At 40.8% G+C, this 20,861-nt stretch overlaps 3 protein-coding genes across 3 annotated transcripts; 1 reads left to right on the forward strand and 2 right to left on the reverse strand.

The window, feature by feature from the left end:
• The first annotated feature begins 1,126 nt into the window (after positions 1-1,126).
• On the forward strand, positions 1,127-6,419 carry tox4a (TOX high mobility group box family member 4 a). The gene is made up of 9 exons (XM_062428596.1): positions 1,127-1,540; positions 1,629-1,694; positions 2,464-2,763; positions 2,932-3,177; positions 3,273-3,608; positions 3,739-3,819; positions 3,906-4,613; positions 5,695-5,837; positions 5,967-6,419. The coding sequence occupies exons 1-9, from the start codon at positions 1,436-1,438 to the stop codon at positions 6,022-6,024; spliced, it is 2,043 nt and encodes a 680-aa protein (XP_062284580.1). The 5' UTR covers positions 1,127-1,435; the 3' UTR covers positions 6,025-6,419.
• A 129-nt stretch (positions 6,420-6,548) lies between these two features.
• Positions 6,549-12,267, reverse strand: LOC133990322 (E3 ubiquitin/ISG15 ligase TRIM25-like). The gene is made up of 9 exons (XM_062428600.1): positions 12,116-12,267; positions 11,830-11,930; positions 11,376-11,652; positions 10,930-11,247; positions 10,061-10,153; positions 9,851-9,935; positions 9,668-9,757; positions 9,475-9,531; positions 6,549-8,302 (listed from the first exon to the last, which is right to left on the reverse strand). The coding sequence occupies exons 3-9, from the start codon at positions 11,631-11,633 to the stop codon at positions 7,767-7,769; spliced, it is 1,437 nt and encodes a 478-aa protein (XP_062284584.1). The 5' UTR covers positions 11,634-11,652; positions 11,830-11,930; positions 12,116-12,267; the 3' UTR covers positions 6,549-7,766.
• A 4,126-nt stretch (positions 12,268-16,393) lies between these two features.
• Positions 16,394-20,654, reverse strand: si:rp71-1g18.1 (uncharacterized protein LOC559922 homolog). Its single transcript, XM_062428601.1, has 4 exons — positions 20,304-20,654; positions 19,283-19,422; positions 18,967-19,060; positions 16,394-17,602 (listed from the first exon to the last, which is right to left on the reverse strand). The coding sequence occupies exons 1-4, from the start codon at positions 20,551-20,553 to the stop codon at positions 16,656-16,658; spliced, it is 1,431 nt and encodes a 476-aa protein (XP_062284585.1). The 5' UTR covers positions 20,554-20,654; the 3' UTR covers positions 16,394-16,655.
• Positions 20,655-20,861: the final 207 nt, after the last annotated feature.

Consider the following 20,861-nt stretch of genomic DNA (forward strand, 5'->3'; position numbering starts at 1 on the left):
GTAGCTGAGATGTTATCTGTGAATTAGAGACTGAACTGGAATCAAACACTTATTTGATGGCATGTGTATTAAAGCCTAGTTGGGGAGTGTAGTTGTTAAATTTCAGAAAATAATCATGTTTATCAGAAAATACAACAGTTGATACCCAATGAGGCTAAATGTACAGAACATTTTAGAAAAGCAGGTGGCTATCGTGGAGCAAACTGTGGGGTGGGAGCTTCAATTCATTTTATCTTTGGGGAACGTTTAGGCCTGTTTTTAAAGGATGGGCCAGGGGGCGGTGCTGCTGCCTGAAAGTCTAGACTCCGGGGCAACTCAGTCCCAACTTTCACAACAACAAAAAAAACATTGAAAAATAAAATGCCTTTATTTGGTGGAAATGGTATGATACAACTCATTGGACCCTAAAGCCGGAGGTCATACACTGTCCTCATGCTGCGACCCTGCTATCACTGTGCAGATATAGCCGTTCATTCATTTCCAAAGGTCCGTTAACCTGGTTTACAGCGGCCAGTCTTTTACTACTTAAATGAAAATCAACATTTATTTAAAAGTAGCACCCTAAAAAGTGTCCACCACTTATTTTTTAAAGTTAATATTGTTTTCTTTATGAACGGAAACGCATTAGTACTTGAGTTGAATATGACACATGGTTCCGACAGAGGTCGGTGGATTTGAACTGCGCTGCCTTCATGGCTTCTTTGTTTGCTCGTTCTTTCCAGACACAAAACAATTTAAGCATCTATGGAAACGATAACAAAATTGATCATATGTTGTAACAAACCACAGTGTAATTGTTATCGTTTCATTTTAAATTTGACATGACGTTGGAAAATAGCCCATGTTACATTGTATTTGGTAGTTAAACAGGCAAACAAAAATTATGCAAAAAAAAACCCAATAGCATTGAGTACACCAAGTGTACGTGCATCCGTGAACTACACGCAGCTGCCGTCTATGTAAATGCTCTCATTGACTTTCAGTAAATCACACGATTAGCAGAAAGCTAACGTACTCTCGCCGCGGTTAGTGGTTACAAGCGATGTTGGCACATTTTTCCGACAGTCCTTGAATCCAGCAGCAGCTAATGTGTTCGGTGCTGGCAATGAGGGGCTTTTGTTTTGGGCCTCCAGTAAACTGCGGGAGCTGACCGAAGCTAATACATAATACTCTGGCCACATTATAATCTTTTGGTTAACAACTATTAGCATAAAATCACCCCCTTATCTCAGTCATACCCTGGAAATAAAGCTAAGGTAACACTAGCATCATCTCCTCGACCTTAATGTCATGCTAACCGGCGGCTAGTTAGCTAGCTGCTAAGTTAGCTGCTTTAGTGAATGTTGGCCTAAATGGGTAAGGAATTAAGAAATCCCCACGGTCAGCTAACTGCTTACACAACGTGTGTGATAGTTTAAGAGGGAATTATTTTAAAATGGACCTTAATTTTTACTCGGACCTGTCGGACGGGTGTGCTCAAAATGTTGATACGGAGTTTTTGGACACTCAAGCTTACGGTGGATACTCTGAAGAAAATAAGGTAAAATAAAGTTAAAGCTATATTTAATAGCAAAGCTTTTACAGTAAGTTTGATGTTAGTTCAGTGAAATACTAACGGTGTGTTTCAGTTTCCAGAGGGCAACGACAATTATATGACTATCAGCGGACCGGGACACCCTTTTCTATCCGCGGAGGTGAGCTTCAACACTCGAGGTTTATTATCACTACAGTTATACATAAACACTTGTATGAAATACTGTGACTGGGAGGCTCCATTACTGATAAAACGTGTTACTGAAAATGATATACATGTAAAAATATATGTATTTAAGTAAAGAGTGTCAAGGCACGAAAAGGTTGCAAATACAATCAATGGCCAGACTATTGCATACTGGTTAGATTTCACTTTGTGTGTGTTGTTTCTTATTTAGTAGTTTTATGACCTGTGGGAATAAAACCAATCTTCAGTCTGCTAGTCGAGTTATTCATTCAATATTCATCAGCTACTCAGTCTGTAGACAGTGTGACAGTTTTCATTGTGTTCACACGTTCACACACACAAACATTTATGTTTCAGTTACGTTAAGCAAGCACAACCGGTTCAAAAGCTCTTTTGTCCCCTTATCTATTAAGGCGCTCAACACCACCTAGGCTGGAATAGGGAGACACCATTGTTGTACTGTATTCTTTCTATTGTTTAATGTCGCTCATCGCTGTACTACTGTAAATATGTGTGCCTCTGTTTTGTTTTGTTTTGTTTTTTATGATAATGTTTGGGCATGTGCAATTGAATAGAGGCAGTTGTCCTACTGCTGTATTTTATTGTCTGGATAATGTGGTGTTGTTTTTTTGTACTGTTCACAATGCAGAAACTGTAAAGTCCAAGACAAATTTCCCACTGGGACAATAAAGTCTATCCTTTCCTACTGATCCTCAATCCCCTTGCTCTTTTTCCACATACAGCAGACATTTCATACTCCCAGCCTCGGGGATGAGGTTTTTGAGATCCCCCCCATCTCCCTTGACCCGGACCCGTCCCTGAGCATCACTGACGCTGTGTCACACTTTGAGTTGTCCGATGGGTCCGACAGCACCGGGGGACCTCCGGGCTCCCGCAGCCTCGTCAGCAACCTGGTGGTGGAGGCTAACGACCCATCCTTCGCCTCCACCTTCGTGAACAGCGGGTCCCAGGGCCTGGGGCAGCTGAACCTCGGGGCTATGGGACAGTCTGGAGGGGGAGCCCTACTGAGCTCCTCTGCATTGGTAAGTGCTTCACCTGTGAACCCTCACACAGAGTACTGTTTGATGTGCTCATGTATTAGATGTTGATTAATACAGTTAAGAGTTGTTTCTAACTCCAAAATGTATCTGTGTGTCTCTGTAAAAATTTAAAAACATTTTGTCTCACCCTACTCTGTTTCCCCTCTTCAGGAACTGGGTAATACCAGTGGGTCACACTTTAGCAGTTCGTCCCCCATGACCATTGATGTTCAGCTTGGTGACATTGGTCATGGACTACTGGGAAGCAGTCAGCTGACTACCATTAACCAGTCAGAGCTGACAATGGGTCTTGGGGGTGAAAACATCAGGCATCATTCAGGGACACCTGACCAGCCGCTGTCAGCAACACCGTCTCCAGCTGGCTCCCTACAGGATGAGGACATGGATGACTTCAAGGTGAGGGGTTACACCTCACATGCATCACAGCAAGGTTCAAAAGAAGGCATCTAACTAATACATGCTTTCCCCTCTCTCTCTCTCTCTTTGCTCAGAGGAGTGTGCTCATAGACTCCCCCATGTCTCTCTCCTCCTCCGGCCTCTCCCACATGTCCTCCCACCCAGCTCTCCTGTCTTCCGTGTCGCCGGCCGGGGTGAGGAGGGGAGGGGGAAAGCCTGCCACATTGGCCGCAGTGACCGGGGCAGTGGGCGCAAAGAAAGGAAGGAAGAAGAAAGACCCCAATGAGCCACAGAAGCCAGTTTCAGCGTATGCCCTGTTCTTCAGAGACACCCAGGCTGCCATCAAGGGCCAGAATCCCAACGCCTCATTTGGTGAGGTGTCAAAGATTGTGGCGTCCATGTGGGACAGCCTGGCTGAGGAGCAGAAACAGGTACTTGTAAATATGCTCATATATTAATATTCTGTGTCAGTCTTTAGGGAGTAAAAAAGTGATTGTTGGTTGAAATGTACACACAACTGGTGTCTATTCACAGCAGTGGTACTTGTTTTTTCTCCACTAGGTGTATAAGAGAAAGACAGAAGCAGCTAAAAGGGAGTATTTAAAAGCACTGGCAGCTTATAAAGCCAACCAGCTCTCACAGGTAAGATCATGTTGTGCTCTAAAGCAGTTCATGAGCTTTTCATTCACATTGCTTTTCTAATTTTTTTTCATCTGTTTTCACCCCAGCCTGCCACCGAGGAGATAGAGATGCCCCCTTCACCACCTCCACCTATGGGCAACTTGACTCCTGCAACCCTTCTCCCTGCAGGTGCCCAGGCCATCCGCCCCGCTATCAACAACCTCGAAGAAAACACCATCACCAACATTTGCGCCTCCAACATCATTCTGGACGTCCCGGAGATGACCACACGTTCCCGCACGGGGGCAAACAAAACCACTGCAACACCAGCAGCGGCCCTCCCAGCCCAGCCCATCACTAAGATCATCATCCCCAAGCACCTGCTGCAAGCGGGGGGTCAGGTCGTGACCGTTTTGCAAGGAGGGGTCCGCACTATGCAGCCCACGCTGGTTGTCTCGGGTGCCTCTCGTCAGCCACCGCCACTGCAGCAGATGCAGAACGCGCCGCCCCCGCCACGGCTACAACAGATGGCACCAGCACCTCCACCCTTGCAGGCCAAGCCCAGAGAGGGGAACACCACAGCAGGCATCCCCATGTCTGTCACAGCCACATCGCCGCCTCCGCTCCAGATAAAAATAGTTCCAGCCTCTTTACCTGGAAAAGAGGCCCTGCCGATTATTGTCCCCACGACAGCGGCATCAGTGACTACATCTGCCCAATCTGCACCTGTTGTTAATGTGCAGGTGGTGAATTCTGCCGACACATCACTAAATCCCGACGAGGATGTAGTTGCAGAAATGCTACCTTCAGAAGAGGTAACAGTTCTTTCTTATACATTGCTATTGTTTTTGGCAAGTTTAGCTGCAGGTAGTAACATTTTTGGTGATTGACAGGATCTTTTACATTTTTTCAAGGCTGATTTATTGTAGTGTTTTGGATTTCCAACATTCAGAAAAAGCAGATTGATTCAGAGTTACATAGGGCGGCTAATAATAATTTCTATTATTGAGTAAGCTACCCATTATTTATTTGGTATTTTGCTATAAAATGTTAGCAAATACCAAAAAATGCCAATCACAAAGGAGACTAAGAAAACCAGAAAATATTCACATTTGAGAAGCTGGTAACAGTGAATTGTCTTTGCCATCTCCATTTGCACAAATCAGAATTAAATGTTAAATTTGATCCCTGCCTTCAACAACAGTTCCCATAAACTTTGGACTTTTTGTTTTATGACACTGAATCAACGTTGATGTAATTGAGATGTTTTGGCACTGGACAAGATAGATGACTCTTAAATGTAAAAGTGAAAATAAAGCTACAAATTGATCTGAATTCAGTATAAATACAAAATAAAATATACATAAATAATGGTACAGCCAGTTATAAGTTACACTGAACAGTAAATATGTGTGCAGCAGTGTGATTTTTAGTTTACACCTACATGCTGAGATGGGAGACATGGTGCACGAGTACTGTTGCCGGGATGTGCCACCAGTTTCACAGCAGAGTGGTTGAAAACACTCACATGATGCCTGGGGTGGTGAACATTTACTGTTCACTAACCACACACACACACACACACACACACACACACACACACACACACACACACACACACACACACACACATTTATGGAGTTTCAGCAGTTTCACCAACAATGAGACTCAGTCACAAGGATGTAACCACTAAAACTCGACTGACAGGGTGAAAACTATGAAAAGTTATTTTTGTGTTTTATATTTGTGTGCACGTACTAGATACACCTGTTAAGATTTCTTCTCATTTTGACATTAAATGGTATTTTTTTGGGATTCCGGGATTCTGGGATTGAGAATTCAGAAAAATACAAGTCTGTAATATTATGCTTCTCCAAATCTTTACTGATCTTTCAGGATGAGATGGAGGTATCAGAGTATAGCGAGGCCACCTCTTTGAAGAGCGTGTGTGTGAGGGCCGGCTGTAACAACCCAGCAGTGGAGAGCGACGACTGGGACAAAGAATACTGCAGCAACGAATGCGTGGCCGATCACTGCAGGTACGCATCTCCACTCGAAGTTATTGCATCATTTTTTTGCATATCTAATGTATAATGTTAACTTTTCCAGGAGACGTTTGAGAACTCTACTAAAACTAATTATTTTCTGTTTTGGGTTTGTTTTTTCAGAGATATATTCATGGCGTGGTGCTCCATCAAGAGTCACAACCTGGGGACGGTGAAATAAAGAGCAGCTACTACCAACCACTTCAAATGCTTGTTTTTCCACAGTGTTACTAAATGACTAGCGGAGGACAGAGATGTCAAAAACCACATTTCCCTGCAAATACACATGTGTCAAAGTTCTCATTGTTGTTTTTTTTCTACATGCACAATACTGGATGAACTTGGCTGCTGTTCAGGAGTTATGACAGAAATCCCCTGCTGGGACTTGATGGCATACAGACTATTCTAATGACAGGCACGTCCTCAGTGTGGATAATTATGTAGTGTTACGTTTCAGTACGTATACCGCTTTTAGTCAAGCATCAAGGGACTTTGAGGCAGCTAAAAGAAAAAAAAACATCAGCACAATTAAGCAAGAAACATGGCCAAGACAACAATAATCTCAGTTTTTTCTTTTTGTTTTTACTGAAGCCCACACAGGTCATTTTATACATGTTTACTGTAAATAATAAGATCTTTGTATAAGGCTGATACGGGCAAGCAAGGTTTGTTTCTCAAAGAACTTTGCTCTGATGAAGATGAACATTTCAACTTTATTTTTTTTTTACAGCAGTTTAAGACACTTACTGTCTGATTTGAAATCCACGCTTTGGATTTTTTATTTTTTTTTGGTGATCTGCCGCCTTAGTGTAAGTGGAAAAACATTTGTATCACTGTAAACCTGCTTTTTGTACTGAGGATAGTGGCCTTCAAGGCTTGATATTGCCTTCATTTTCTTGTAAAATGTGTTCTGATCATTGTCAAATGTTTAAAAATTCTCGACTTTCATGTTTTCTTAATAAATTAGGAAAAGAAAAAGCTACATGTACTGTTATTTGTCTTATTACTGCATCCCTCAAAGTGACACTATGTAACATTTGAAAGAAGAAATAACAAATTCTTCCTCTGACAAACGAAAAGTTGGATTCATAAGCATTTAAGCTGCTACAGTCTTATTTGGTATAGATATTAACTGCTATTACTGTGTGTTTGTTGACTTTATGGCTCCTATGCTGCTAATGTAAAGCTACATTTTAGCACTTGTCATCGTCTTGTAGGTGTTGAGCAAAAGTTACAGTCTCACTTTAATGTCCTTGAAAACTTAAAATAAAACCTGTGAGAAGAGCACAGACACTAACAGAAAGCTCTAAGGTGTAATAAACCAAATCTGTGCTAAGACTGAGAAAATTCAGACTGTTCTCACTCCGTCATTCCTGAAGAAAAGAAGCTGGAATGTTATTTGTGGCACACACACACAGAGGTTAAACAGTGAATATAAACCTATCAAGCTCAATGTTTTATCTCCCAAAACTAAGAAAAGCAGTTGGGCAAAGTCAAAGCGTTAAGACTCTTATTTTAAGATTCCTTCATGATCAAAGCATTACATTACTGTGCTATGTCCTATGTCAATCATATTTTTAAAAAGGCAACAACGAAGCTGACAAATTCTATATAAAAATAGATATTTCACAGTAAGTATAACATAATTAACATTTTATCTGAAAAAAAAATCATTAATCCAAGACAAACAGTTAAGCTCACACTCACACACACTCTTACTCACCCTCTCACACATACACACACAACAAAAATATACCTGAGGCAAACGTTCCAACTTTTGGCTTTGAGCTACTCTCAGTTCCACTTTAAGTGCAAATTGGCATCAGTCTTTCTTGATTACGATTGGAGTAAAGGCAGTCTGGATCCAGTGTCAGCAGAATATTATTATTATATTATTAATATTATGATAGTCTGAAGGATCATTCAGGAAACTTTGATAATAGAGGCTCTGCTGGGTGGATCGACACGATAAAGTCCCAAACCCAGACACAGCGGTGCAGTCAACTTAGCCTTGAACTCGTGCAGCTCGGTAGTAACTCCAGAATCCACGGCACTGAACGTGATGTTGCCTCTCTCAAAGTTAAACCCCACCGCTACCCGGTTACTCTGCAAAGTTCGATAGACGATGTGTTTTTTTTTGTTGTGGTACGCAAACAGCTTGTCTTTGTCATTGTGCGTCAGGCTCCAGGACTGTGGGTTGTTTCCGAAGGCGCTGCTGCCCTTGTTCTTGCGTTTGATGCTCTGGTAGGACACGGCGATGTCCCAGTATCCCTCAGCCTCCACCTCCCACGTATGGGTACCGGTGGAGAAGCACTGGGTGGAGAGGACCTGCGGGGCTTCATCAAAGCGGGTGTTCCTGCTGGGGTAATTCAGCTTGCTCTCCACTCTCTCTGCTGACTGCAGGTTAGCGGAGACTCCAAGGAAAGGACTGGCGGTGTCCAGGTCCAGTGTGGGAATCACTGAGAGACAGACACAAGTTTTATATAATACAGTAGCTTCATGGCAATTAAAAGGCTGATTAAAGATTAAGACTCCAGTTAGTGCTGTAGCATCTTTGTACTGCAATTAACTGAGATCAAGTGTGTGTCTTTGTCTTTGAATTTTTGGTAAATGACCCTCAAGACAATGAATACTACCTTTGTAAAACACGACTATGTCTTTTAAAACGTTATAGAATGTGTTGTCCTTCCTGTTACATATTTTCAGGACAGTAGGACAAATGACTGTTTACATGCACACTAGTATCCCTGTCATGATTGGTGTTTTTTTGAGTGTTTTTGTAATGTCTTTACCATCAAAACCAGCAGTATCTTGATAGAAACTGGGATACTGTGGCAATGTTAAAACTGTATCTAGGTTTTGCTTGCAGGAGGTTTTCCACAACTCAAGTTATACAGTGATTGGTAAAAAAAAATTTAAAACATGCAAAAAATTACAAAACATGATAATGAAAAGTGTAATGATGATCAGCATGCAGGAAAAAAAAGTGAAAGACAGAATTGATGCAGATGAAAGATTTTATTATTGCTCGTCTATTACTGGCGAAAAAGAAGGTGAAGTGAAATCGACAGTGGTAAAAATGCAGCGGTCCAATCCTGAGTTCATCCTCAACCGTTTTAGTAACTCAGTCAGCTCAGAAATGGCAGATTGGCAGGCGATCACAAATCTAGATAATATTGTAAACAGGGGCATGAACAACCAGGTTTCTCTTTGTTCTGTGGTATCATGTTCAGAATGAGATCGAAACCAAAGGAGTGTTGCATAAAGCAAGATTACCAGTTGAACCAGGATTACTGCAGTGAGTCAGGCTTAATTTTTTTTAAGGAAATTCTCTTTTGTGGACTTGAGTTTATCTCTACTCTGAGCTCACTGTGGCTGCATACATCAATGTTATCCTTACATGTCAGTTTTTTTCCATCATGAATCGATGTAATCTCAAATCTGTTAAACATAACCTCCGAGTTCTCTTCAAGAAGCAGCTTAAATGTTGTTCTATTTACAGGTTCATTCAGGACAGGCTTGAGCCACCTCTATGAAACACACCTCCGGACCTCAGGATGAAACTGAAATCAGCATACTAACATGTATGTAAACATAGTCATCATTTGCTTATCTGTATTTATCGTGATACCTTGATCGTCTCTCTCTGCCAGTGTATAGCGCTTCGTTGGATGATCGACCAAGAGGTCTACATAGAAAAAAGAAAGAAAAAGTTATTTGAAAAATATCACAATAAACTAAATGATTCTTGAAACCACATGAACCCTCACAACTCTTATTTATTTATTTAATACTATTCAGTGGCGTCCCAAGGCCTTTCTTACCTGTGATGGTGGAATAGACGTGATGCATACGGCTCTGCTCCTTGTTCAGCGCTTCTGTTAACGTCTGGTTTTCCACAGAGTAGTTGTAGGCTAGTTAAAAAGAAAGAAAGATGTCACTCTAGGGTGTGGTCATGGACATTTATCAAAGAGCTAATTGACAATAAAAAGAAACCAATCCTTTACCATAATACAGCACAATAAACCAGAGACAGAGCAACACCACCGTCACACTGTTGAGCTGTGATTCTGCTGGGGCCGCTTTCTGCTTCTGTCAGGAGGAAAATACACATCAGATCTGAAGAGTGTGAAAAACAAACTGAATTTTCTAAATCACATATTTGAATGTAAGTTTATTAACTATTTTAATCAGTCTAATAAGAATTTTGGGCTCACTTCTCGTTTGATGTCATCTTGCAGTTTTTTGAATGAGTCCGTGGATTCTGTAAGTTGCTCTTTGAGCATATTAAAGCGCTGGTCCAAGTACTCCTGTTGGACACACACACACACACACACACACAGACACACAGACACACAGACACACAGACACACAGACACACAGACACACAGACACACACACACACACACACACACACACACACACACACACACACACACACGCACACACACACACACACACTTACCATTACATTCCCTGACAACCTGGTTTCAATACACACATATTTAAAATAAGTAAACATTTAAGTAAGCAACAATAAAAGTTAAAGTCATCACTCTTTAAAAATCCAGCTAATCTGCTTTATGTGGTTTGATTAGATTTGAATAACAGTTGCTAAATCCTGACTGACATCACCTTTCACATTCACTTCAAAACCAGCGAGAATAGCAAAGAAAAAACTAACACAAATTTGTCATGTGAAACTATTCTTACTTGGGCAGATAGACAATAATACAATTTGTGTTTATGTAAGACCCTGTCCATTAGGTTTTAAAGATCTTTAAGGAGTTAATGAACAAGGTGGGGAAGTGGGTGAAAGACGGTTTCAGATTCTCAGGGACCAGAAAAACCTGTTTCTCCAAAGCGGCAGACCTACAGCGAGTGATGGGAATTTCCTGAGCGTTTCCAGAGTAACCCTCTGTTTCTAAGAAGCTGTTGCTACCACTACCTTTGCTTGTAAATCAACCCTGATCTTTTACTGATATGATGTTGTCTTGAACATACCACGTCGATTCCAGTTTGGAGAGGGTGTTATATATATATATGTATAAATGTATAAATGTGTTGTAAAGAACTCTACACTCACAGTCAGGTGCCTCCGCAGGACAGTGGAGCTCTCTTTGGCCAGGCTGTCCTGCTTGCTCTCCAGGGCACACAGGTTGCAGATGTAGCGCCTTGACGTGTTGCAGTAGTACTTGAGCACCTCATCCTTGTGCTGTGGGCATTTCCTCTCCTTGAGGTCATTCAGGGGTTTGACCAGGGGGTGTCCCGTGAACACCGCCAGCTTCAGGTGTTCCATGACGTGCTCTTCACACAGTGACAACTCACACTTGAGACAAGTTTTCATAGCCAGCGTTGTTTTCTCTGGGCAGCAGTCGCAATACACACGTTCTGTGTTGTCTTCCTGCTCACAAAAAAAATAAATCACACATTTAGAATTAAACGAAAGAAAGAATTAGTTTTAAGAATCTTCAACTATGGGTCTGCTCTGCAGCTTTTTAAGTGTGATGAAAAAGTGTTCACAGCAAGTACCCTCGTCCTCCTGTTCAACCTGAAGTCCTCTGCGATGCTGGCCAGTGCGTAGCTCTTCTGTACCCCGATGACCTGTCCAAAATAACCCCTGCAGTCGGGGCAGCGGAAGGGGAGGTCTGAGGTGTGATCCACCATGCCCTCCAGACAGCTCATACACATACTGTGACCACAGGGCAGCTGCCGAGGATCCTTGAAGATGTCCTGGCACACTGGACATGTCAGCATTTCCTCAAGCTTGGTTTTGTCTGTATTTGCCATGTTTGAGCCCTGGACTTTTCTTTAAAAAAAAGAAGAGTTCTAGTGAGCAATAAAAACAACAGACAAGAAGGAGTTAACTGCAGAGTATTTACAGCACTCGGGCTGCTGGCTTTGTGAACAACAACCCTGCTGTTTGTTTTGAGCCTAATGTGGAATAAAAGGAACAAAAACAATGTAAAGATGGATCAGTTCATACCTTAGAAGCTAAAGTTAGGGAAAGCCCTCAGTGTGGCCTGTCGTCTGTCCTCCATACACCCAGCTAAAGTGAAAGCACTGCTGAGTTTATATCTGTACTTCCTGTAGGGGCGGGGCATGAGAGGAGGAGACTCATGAGTCACTTGTATAGATATGAGAGGACAAACTTTAAAGCTGAATACAAAACTATATTTTAAAATATGATAGTCATTATTGGAACTGGTACTTTTTGTTTTGTTTTGTTTTTTTTAATTGAGAGAGAGAGTAAAATAAAAGTAAACACTCACATGTTTTCATTTGATTAGTCTCCTAACCTGAAACTAATGCAGAACTTTTATTGAGGTCACCGAACTCTTTTGGATTTATGGACTTGTCAAACACAGGTGTGTTTGTCAACATTAATTATTTCTGGGTTCAATAAAGGTGTTCCAAGTCCAGCTTCCTGCTCTCTGGCTTACGGGAAGAAATAAATGACACAGAGCCATCAGTTATATCATCAGTGTCACCTGTGTGCACGCTGCTCCAATCACCCAAATCAACTGGAAACAGCCATGTGTGTTTATCTTAAACCATGACCACATAGATTACTGAACTTGACCTTTGGCACCACCATGAGGTTTACACTTAACAGTTTAATAGATGTCAGCAGTTGTACTTTGTTTCCCTGACTCTAGTGCCATCATCAGGCCAAAAATGTGAATTTCTCCAACACATTATATTGAAAAGTCTATATATTATATTGAAGTGTGTAATATCTTGCCCCCCTTATCAATCAATCAATCAATCTTTATTTATATAGCGCCAAATCACAACAAAAGTAATCTCAAGGCACTTTACACATAGAGTAGGTCTAGACCATACTCTTTCATTTAATGTATGTTAATGGGGTGGACAAAATATTAGAAACACCATTCAATATAATGCACTCCAGTACACCACCATCACCCACTATGACCTCAATAATAAACATTGAAGTGAATTATCACCTTTTTAATAATGTCAACAAAAACTGAACATGTATAAGCTTCTTTAAGGTATATTTTATAGCAGAGCTGTTGTATTGGTTTGCATTACCTTGCACAGTTGTACCTAATGAAGTGTATACAGGTTTCATCTGTAAAATGTTTAAAATGTCATCATCCTAAACTGTGAAGTAGTTCCTGTTTACTGCTAATACACAAATGTTTTAACATGATAAATGAGGTGTATTAGCATTTAGCTCAAAGCACTGCTGTGCATAGGGAGTAACACTGATATGAGGACAAATAGCTGTATATTAAAAAATATTTGTTAATTAACATGTAGTTGCCAAATTCCCTGCAGTAGCGTTGAAAATATCTGTTTAGCAGGGAATTAACCTCAAACTGTGTATGCTAACATGCTAACATCACTCGCATGAAGACATAACTGAACATGCAGCACATTTTCTCCTCATTAAAAATGAAAATAAATGAAAATTAGCTTCTTCTTTTTAAAAAATGCACTATTAGCACATTTCTGACTGCACTAAGGCCCTTAATGTCCCACCAACATTGTTAGGTTTATATCTCTGGGGTGCCAACACTCTATACATTCATATATTTGCAGTGTTGGGGAGTAACTAGTTACATGTAACAGCGTTATGTTATTTAGTTACAAAAATAAATGTAACTGTAATCCGTTACAGTTACTTAGAAATAAATGTGTGAATAAATTACAGTTACTTATGAAAATGTTGATGATTACAAAGGAGCAAAATAAAAAAAATTAGAGGTCTGACTTCAGATTCAAATTTTTTAAATTTTGCTCAGGAGGGGTTTTTCCTCATTTTTAAATATTTAACATGTTACTGAATACGTTGCTGTTTTTAATTCTTTGAAAGCAATACTTTTTATATTTTGTAAATAAATCATGACGTGGGTTTATTTGGGGCACACATGGGCTTAAATGGTGTCACAGTACTAATTAAGCCCATGCCAGACTTTTGACTTTTTCATCAAATATCTTTATTTTATATTCCAAAATCTACATTAACTAATGAATACATTTTCAAATGAGAGATACATTTGGCTTCATGAGAAATTATCTCCCTTTTAAATCATGTCAGTATCCATGAAAAACACCTGAACTTAGATTTTAGTGGGCTTAATGGGTACACTTACCCTAACAGCTGAAAACATTCATTAGGAAATTAGAAAAGTAATCAAAAAGTAATCAAAAGTTACATTACTTTGAGTAATTAAAATAGGTACATTAGGCTACTTATTACACTTTCTTTACAGTAACTAGTAATATCTATCCTATTACATTTCCAAAGTAACCTCCCCAACCTGGTATGTTTGCTATGTTGTAAAAATGACAATGATTACGATAGATGACGTGTAGAAAGAATGTTCATAATCGTATGTATCACTTGTAAGATGATGTCATGTCTGAGTTAGATAGCATGTCTGGCTAGATAATGTAGGTATGTCATTTTTCCTGTAAACATATTTACCGGCATTCGCCACACACTGATAGAGCACTTGGTTTCCTCTTTCAGTAAACTTTGAACTTGGGCAGAAACCTACCATGGTAATAAAGGTACCTGACTCCATCACAACCACTTTGTAATAAGGCACCTTTATACATTGTAAATGATGGATTTATTACTGACAAATCAGTTGTTTAGTAATGCTTTAGAGATCAGTTAGAGGACATTTTAAGAACAGCTTTTAGGTTGCCAGGTTGTCTCTCTAGCTGGTGAGTCACTAAAAAAGTCAAATCACCAATAAATGCTCATTGTCTAATAAACCATCATGTCTCCAGTTAATTGGTAATTAACATATGGTATTAAACAATTTGTTCTGCTGTTAAATTAAATAATTAAAGTCCCAAAAGTTTCTCAGGTTCTAACAAGCCAATAGCAAATGTTATTATGTCATTAGCAGATTACTGGCAGCTGTTTATACAGAAGGTCAAAGGTTCCATTGGAGGATTTTCCAGGTGAAGTAGAGGTAAAAAGATTAAGTTTACTAGCTTACTAGCTTGCCAGAAAGCGGTGGCCTTCTTGTATGCTGAGTGTAGTGTGTGAGGGATTGAGACAACAATACAACTACATAATAACCTTTTTTTAATGATACACAAAGAACAGAAATGTTTTCTAGCATCAGCAGTTTCAAAACATGGAATATAAAACTCGTATTTCAACTGTCTTTAAAAGTGGAACATGAGATAACAATGCTTTAACCTTTGATCTTACATTCATCTTTCATAAACGTTTTAATATTAAAACCACGTCTTATAAAGTCAGCATGTCTACACTTAAACATCAAGGACAGGAAAAGTCTGCATACATCCAGTAATCATAACATGAATACAAAACAAAAGGAGAAAGAATAACAGGAATATAGATATTAAAAAAATATACCTGGGTATATACCTGGTTAATGGTGGGAGGTGGGAAAACCTCCTTGCAAACTTGTTGCGTTTTTTCTCTTAAGATCTAATGCTAAAGTGTTGAGTAACTGACACTCTTGCACTCTGTCCAGTCATACTATTGGTCCACAATCACAAGATGATAAGATATGGCAAGGAATAATAAACAAAGAAAATAAAACATCAGTAGTATGTGTTTTTTTAAAAACCCATCACGTTGCAACCCTACATATTTGTTATTAAAATAAAACCTTTATGGAATGACTCGGAATCTCAGGAATCAGTCTGGATTGTGGTTTCTGTTTCTGTTCTGACTTTTACTTTTCTTATCTCAACTTTACACAACAGTTGTCTACAATAGCCATAAGGCCCAGTCACACATGGACTGCAAGCCTGAAGTTTGACAGACATAACCTGGTGGAGCTGTATGTGTGAAATCATGTTTGAATCAGCTGGACCGGACATAAACAGACTTTATTCTGCCAGCTAATCAGTAAAAAGTCTGTATAATTTCAGTTTGAACCCATGTGTGAATACAGCAGCTCATTTTCCAGGGAATTCACAACAAGTGAGTGGGAGTGTTGATAACTTTTCTATCATGCAGATGGTGCCAGACAAACACAGCTTGCCAGCTAAGCTAAGATTGTTTTGACTGGGCTTGAACACTGCGATGTGAAGCTAGCACAAATGGGAAATAAAAGCCAATTTATCCCTGGTTATAAAATGTAAAACGCTTTATTATAACTGCAGTATATTTTCTGCGTCATATCCTGCCTGCTGCACGCTCTAGCCAGGTACCACCCTTCACTTAAACCAAACTGAGTGTTTCCAGTAGGCGAGAAAGCATCTGACACGGACAATCTCTTGTTGTGTGCTACATGTGTGAAAGGGCAACTCCAGACAGTGTCGGATTTGGGGCAGTGCTTTGTCTAGAGTTTATATCTTAACCCTCCTGAAGAAGGAAGGAAAGGAGGGAGGAAGGAAGGGAGGAAGAAGGAAGGAAATGCGGAAGGGAGGAAGGAAGAAGGAAGGGAGGGAGGAAGAAGGAAGGAAGGATCCTTTGTCTAGAGTTTATATGTTAACCCTCCTGAAGAAGGAAGGAAAGGAGGGAGGAAGAAGGAAGGAAAGGAGGAAGGGAAGAAGGAAAGGAGGGAAGGAGGGAGGAAGGAAAAGAGGAAGGAAGGAAAGAAGGACAGAGGAAAGAAAGAGAGAAGGAGGGAGGAAAGAAGGAAGGAAAGGAAGGAGGGAAGGAAAGAAGGAGGGAAGAAAGGGGGATGGAGGAAGTCTAGACAGAAGGAAGGAAGGGAGGAAAGAAGGAACAGTCAAAACATACGGGGTCAATTTGATCCGGGAGGACGACATGAGCTATACAGTGTTTTCAGTATGAGGTAGAGGGTGCAACCATGGTGCAACCAGCCAAAGTCCGTTTTTTCACAGCTTAATGCCAGCAATCGCTCTGAATGAAGGGACAAAGTATCCACACCGGCTGAGTTTGTGTTTCTCCAGGTTTCTTGTGATCCTGAACGTCTTGCCACAGGTGTTGCAGCTGAAAGGCTTATCTCCGGTGTGAAACCTAAGGTGCGCTTTCAGATTTTCTCGGAGACGGAAGCTTTTGCCGCACTGCGTGCAGGTGTGCGGTCTCTCCCCCGTGTGGAACCTAAAGTGGCGGCGGAGGCTCTTTCGGAGTGCGAACGTCTTAGAGCACTTGGAGCACGGGTACGGCTTTTCACCTGTGTGGAAGCGCTCGTGCCGCCGGAGAATCTTCCGCCTCTTGAACGTTTTTTGGCAGACGTTGCAAGCGTACCCGTCACGGGAGTGGGCGACACCCTTCCGGAGCTGCCAGATACCACTTCCGCATGAGGTGAAGCAGCAGAGGCGGTGGCCAGTGTGAAGACCCTGGTGTTGACGCAGATCTTTGGGCAGAGGCAATCTTGTTTTGCTGTTAGCGCCATCAAACGGAGGTTTAGCCTCTGACTCAGGCACAGTGAGCATGTTCACCAATTGGACCGTACAAGGGCGCGTCAGCTTTTTCTCAGGCGTGGTCAGCTTCAGTTTCATCTGGAGATTGTTCTTTTTGTCGTTTGGCGTGTGGGTCAACTCCCAAACCTTCACCACTGCTGGAGTCACAGCTCCATCAGATGGGGATGGACTGTAGGCTGTACCCTTGGCGGTGCTGACACAGGCTTGCTGAGGCTCCGCTTTAACAGGCTTTTCTGTACTGTCAGGTTTTGGTACAGCAGACTCTGGCTTAAGGAACAATGGGCAAACAAACTTCACCTTGTCCATAGAAGAAACATCATTTGTGTCTGGCTTCATCACGAGAAGCTTCCGTTTAGCTGGAGAGCTTTGTGGAGATCCATGTCTTAGATCTGCAGAGACTGAAAGAAGATTGGGTGTTTTTAAATGACAATGTGCATTCCCACCCCTCTCATTTATTTAGCCAATCCCTTCATCATATTTCCTGAAGGCTTTTTGCCTAGGTGTTACCTGATTGAACGCACCTGGATTGGGTTTAATGATTTAAATGTAGCAGCGAAATTAGTAAGTTTGAGGTGTGGCAAATGTCAACAGTTCTACTTATCATACTCTGCATACACATTTCCTGTATTTTTTGGTTGTATTCTAATTAAGAGAAATAATTATATGTGGCATTGCTAAAACAACAAATCTAATGGTGGCCTAAGACTTGTCAGAGAGGACTGTGTGTCTTTGGCCACCATTATCTGTAAATAGCAGAAAAATATGCCACATTCAGTTAAAAATCTGACATTTCCACATGATCTTTTTCAACTGACACACCTCAAAGTCACTCATCACTTTGCTTATAGTCCGCAGATATACAGTACTATGCATACGTCTTTGTTGTTTTAGCAATGCTACAGTATAATGACCATATTTAATTTTTTTTCAGTCTCTTGATTAGAATACAACCAGAAAATACAGGAAATGTGTCTGCAGTATTAAAAAAAACCCTGAAAAACAAAAAGATTCTATAGCTAATGTGGCACGTATTTAGTGTGACCTCCCCTTACACTTGAGTAATAGCAGGAACATGGCTCTCTTAAACCTAAATGGAATGGAACCTTAATTAATAATAATAATTCATGTTAAATTTGTGTTTGTATGATGGTGGTGGCCTAAGACTTTTGCAAAGTACTGTATGTATGTATGTATGTATGTATGTATGTATATATATATATATATATATATATATAAAAAAATGCATATATGCAAAATGCATATACAGTAGGTATCGATGAATATGTTGTACGATGCGTTTTTTTTTACTTATATAGGCTACATTATATGCATGTGTGTGTGTGTGTGTGTGTGTGTGTGTGTGTGTGTATGTATATATATATACACACACACACACACACACACACACACACACACACACACATACATAAAATGTAGCCTATATAAGTTAAAAAAAACAACACATATCGTACAACATATTCATCGATACCTTTAATTTTATAGATGATGGAAGACCAGAATAACAAACTGGTTCAGTCAATGTCTCGCATCTCTGTCTTATGTGAAACGCCCTGTTGTAAAAGGTCATCGAAACCAATTATTATCGGTTGGTTCTGCTGGTTTTCCTCTATTATCTCTTCATTCAAGAATTCAGTTGTCAACAGATAAAGACACACCCCCATCCGATTTGCATAAAGTGTCTCTGCTCTTGATGTTTTCCTAAGGGGTGGGAAATCGTTCATCTCACAAATGTGTTGCTTACCATGCAGCGCAGCTTCTGTTTGTGGATCAGTATCTGTAGAGCACTCTGTTTCAAGAATGCTGAACTCAACCATCTCCACAGTCTCTGCAACAACCTGAAGAAACAAGAAATGCCACAATGGAGTGCTGGATCAGTGTCAACTCTTACAATGTATAGTATGCAGTATGTATATAGAGAACCCACTATTAGAGTCACTCACATGACTTAAACATGTATAACTAGACATGCAGGTGAGACAGCAATAGATATGTAATTCCATATAAGCCTGTGTCTTTTATTTCACAGGTGATTTACATCCCTATAAACCCTCACTGACCTGTTCCTTCAGAGGTGACCGCTCTGGGTCATCGTGGGCTTTATCTTCAGCCAGGAGATCTGATGGAATGAAGCCCCCCTTCACCACCACCTCCTCCCTGGACTCTCTCAAACAATCCCAATCTGAGAGGAGTGGGGGACCTGCGGAGAAGATGGGGGAGGGGTTAAGACCCTGACAGAGGCACATACATTCCTTTACGCTGGGTCGGCAATAAAAAGAAGCCTGCAGGAGTTCTGAGTCGCACAAATGCATAAACAAAATACACAAAGAGTTTGTAATGATTGTGTGCCTGTGTAGCTCAAGCCACAACTTTGAACTATCATTGGTAAAAAGGTGGAGATGTTTTGAGACTTATATTGTATGCAATACATGTATCATTCATTGCCACTTTATCTTGTGCACCTCATTATTACTATTTTTCTCTCTACTACTGCCATTACTGCTTTTGATGTTTATACTGCACAAACTAACTTATTCAAACCATAACATCTTGCCATGCAGATGTGCAATTCTGCCTTTTAATTTATTAAATGTTTTGTTGTCATATGTTATACACTGAACAAAAATATGAACGCAACACTTTTGTTTTTGCTCCCATCTTTCATGAGCTTAACTCAAAGTTCTAAAACATTGTCTATATACACAAAATACCTATTTCTCTCAAATATTGTTCACAAATCTGTCTAAATATGTGTCACACCAGATACTGACTGGTTTTCTCGAGGAATCAGTAAAGTGTATCTATCTATCTATACAGTCCTATTCATTTGAATGAATACGTGAATCCAAACTTTTGACTGAGCGTTACTCTAAGCATCACACTCCAAGTATCCACACCGCATAAAAACTCTGCTAGACGGTGTTGCTGCTTGTAAAGAGTCGTTAAAATCCTTAAAATCAACTAGTCCGTCCAGCCTTTATATTGTGTCCCCCTCATGCATCTGTCCCTGCAGCCCAGCCACGGACCCAAACAGGAAGTCACGGTATTTAAATCCCCCCCCCAAAAAAAACACACACATACCAGATAACTCTAGCTGCGGAGAAATGTCTTCGTCCACTTGCACGCCGATGCTGCGTTTACTGTCTTCTGTCGATAAACTCTCCGCGGTTCCATTTTTCTTTCCGTCCTCGGCGCGGCCCAGCCGATCATCCACAGCCGCGGTCGGGCATCTGCTCTCGAACAGTTTGGTCAACTCCACCGCGGCTACTTTGACCAGTGCAGCCAGGACAGACTCCACCTGAGCCTGGATGTCCACGACGTACGCCGACATGTTTGGCTGCAGTGCCTTGCACGAGTCTGCGACGCTTGTGTCAAAGCAACAAAAACAAACAAAAAAGCACGAAAAACAACAACACCCGAATAAAAAGGAAGTTGAAGCTGGTACGGACGTTTATGTAGCTTCCATCGACAGCCACATGGTTTGCAGAAAGAAGGGGCGTGTCATCAGCAGCGCAGGCGCGGCAAACATTTATGTGCTGGGAGGAGGGCGGGGTTAAGAAACTCAAAACAACCCACACAAACACACTGTTGAGCTTCTGTTTTTGCAAGGTAAAAAAAAAAAAAAAAAAAAAAATATAT

The sequence above is a fragment of the Scomber scombrus genome, chromosome 11 (assembly GCF_963691925.1).
Source record: "Scomber scombrus chromosome 11, fScoSco1.1, whole genome shotgun sequence".
In the NCBI taxonomy this organism is placed as follows: Eukaryota; Metazoa; Chordata; class Actinopteri; order Scombriformes; family Scombridae; genus Scomber; species Scomber scombrus.